Source organism: Macroventuria anomochaeta, assembly GCF_010093625.1.
Source record: "Macroventuria anomochaeta strain CBS 525.71 unplaced genomic scaffold BU25scaffold_67, whole genome shotgun sequence".
Lineage (NCBI taxonomy): Eukaryota > Fungi > Ascomycota > Dothideomycetes > Pleosporales > Didymellaceae > Macroventuria > Macroventuria anomochaeta.
In genome coordinates, this window is record NW_022985428.1 from 10,757 (window position 1) to 13,141 (window position 2,385).

General features: G+C 43.5%; 1 protein-coding gene across 1 annotated transcript; it reads right to left on the bottom strand.

The window, feature by feature from the left end:
• Positions 1-1,264: 1,264 nt before the first annotated feature.
• Positions 1,265-2,002, bottom strand: BU25DRAFT_355159 (uncharacterized protein; the record flags this gene model as incomplete). The annotated part of the gene is made up of 1 exon (XM_033703553.1): positions 1,265-2,002. A coding segment is annotated over one exon (738 nt), but the record flags the coding sequence as incomplete, so codon positions are not given.
• Positions 2,003-2,385: the final 383 nt, after the last annotated feature.

Here is a 2,385-nt window from a genome sequence, read left to right on the forward strand (position 1 = left end):
GAACCTCATGGAACATCATGGAACAACACAGAATCTTCTGGTTGCTGACAAATGATTACAAATGATTACAAATGCCAATGTATCTAGAACATTTCAGGAGCCAGCAGTCTGTCTATAAGGGCAGCCTGCCCTCCTGCTCAGATAACTCATGCTTGCAACTCAATTCAATTCACCTTTCAATTCATTCCTCAACTCACTCCTCACTGATCCTTTGTCGTATCCCTACACTTGATCCCTTCTTTATCACTTATCCTTTTTACCACTTGTGGTATCCCCACACTTGGTCTCTTATACACCCTTATCTCCAACAAGCCTGAACCATCCTTCCACCAATCCTTCCATCTCAGAGAGCAGTTGGTATCCCCAGCTGGCCCCCTCTCACATATTACACCATTGGAGGCGTTGGTCTCCACTTTTGTATTGTATTAAGGTGTGAAATGGCACAGCGTTGGAATTGATAGCAGTGCAAATTTCAACCGTTGGAAACTGGCCTTGCAATCCTCAGTCCATACAAAGGGCACAGCAGGACTTTGAAGTGCAATGAGCGGTTTGGCAATATGTTAAAACTCAGCAACAAATTGGCGATAGAATCTGGTAAAGCCTAGGAAGGATTTCACACCCATTATGGCTGTGGGTCGCTCCCAGTTGCGTGAGGCTTCCACCTTGTCAGCATCTACTTCAATGCCTTTGTTGGTTAAGATGTAGCCCAGGTACTTGGTGTGTGTGACATGGAATTTGCTTTTCTTGATGTTGACTTGGAGTTTGGCAGCTCAGAGGCATTCCAGTACCATATTGACATGGCACTCATGACACTCATTGTCTTTGGAGTAGATCAGGATGTCATCTAGGTAGGCTATGACAAATTCATCGAGGTAATCAATCAGCACATCATTCATATATCACTGATATGTGGCCAGTCCATTGCAAAGTCCAAAGGGGAGGACTTTACACTTGTAAGTTCTGTATTGGGTCCAAAAGGTAGTATACTCTTCAGAAGCAGGATCCATACAGATTCTGTTGAAAGCAGCTTGGATATCAAGTTTGGTGAACAGCTTGGCTTTTGATGGTTGAGCTAGTAGCTCATCTATGCATGGTATTGGATAGATGTCCTTTTGAGTTGGGTTATTGAGTTTCCAGTAATCCACACAAATACGCAGGCTTCCGTTAAGTTTCTGAACACATAGGATGGGAGAGGCAAAAGGGCTCCAACTGTGTTCAATCCAGCTGTTGTATAGTTGCTCTTGGACAAACAGTCTGGTGGCTTCTAACTCCTCCACGTTCTGCTTGTACAGTGGACTGTAGCTGTTGGGTAGCGGTTCCTCCAGGATAATCTTATGATTGTATGGTCAATGCTCCAGGAGCTCCTCAGCTGCTGTCTTACTGAATACATCCCAATAGTGGTGGTAACAGGGTAGTAAACGTTCTTGGACCAGATGGGCATTTTTGGGGTCATCCAGTAGGTCTCCTCCAGCACTTGCTCAATTTCATACATGCTGGTGATGAAGAACTCGTTTTGTTTCTGTTTTATTTTAAAGTGAAAAGCATTTGCGGAAAGAAGAGCAATTTGGAAAGTAGGTTGTGTTAGAGGTGTTTTGGATGCAGATTGGAAGGTTTCTGGTGTAGGCTTTGCAACCTCCATTACAAAAGGTACCTTCCAAAACTTAGGAGCACAAATCAGTCCACAAATCCTATTGATAGTCTGGGATGGGCTGTTACAATCCCAATAGTCCTCCTGTTCCGATAGCTTGTTGCAACGCTTGATGTCCAGGGCAACATTGTCAGAGTGGATGGGTTGATTCAGCGTCATGAGAATAGGTGCGGCAGGATTGTATGTAACAGGGTACTTGTCTGACCAGATAAGCCAAGAACAATCCGTATCAAGCTTGAGTTTGAAGCACTTCAACCATTTGATACCAATGATACAGTCTTGAGATCTGAGGTCTACAATCACAAAGGGGCAGTTGAGTATCTTTCTGCCATTGATAATCATATAGAGTTGAATATATTATGACACTGGCAAAATGATCTGGTCCTGAAAACCTTTGACATTAACCTTGTAGGGCAGCTTTCAGATGGGTATCCATAGAGCTAAAGAAATAGAGGAAACAACCTTGGAATTCAGAAAAAGGTGCCCTTGGGCTCTGGTGTCAATCAAGCAATTTAGCCAGACTCCAAGGCCATTAGAACAAAGAATAGAAGAGATAAAGAAATGAGAACCACCAAACAACTGAGACAGATTGAGATTTGATAGGTCATAATGGTTTAGGCCTGGGAAGGAGGATCCTCCCGGGTGGGTCTGTTTCCCATCCAAATTGGTTTGTTGTCAAATTCCTCTCTTGCATCTACAAAGTCGTCAGACACTGAGTCAACTTCCAATTCTCTGAT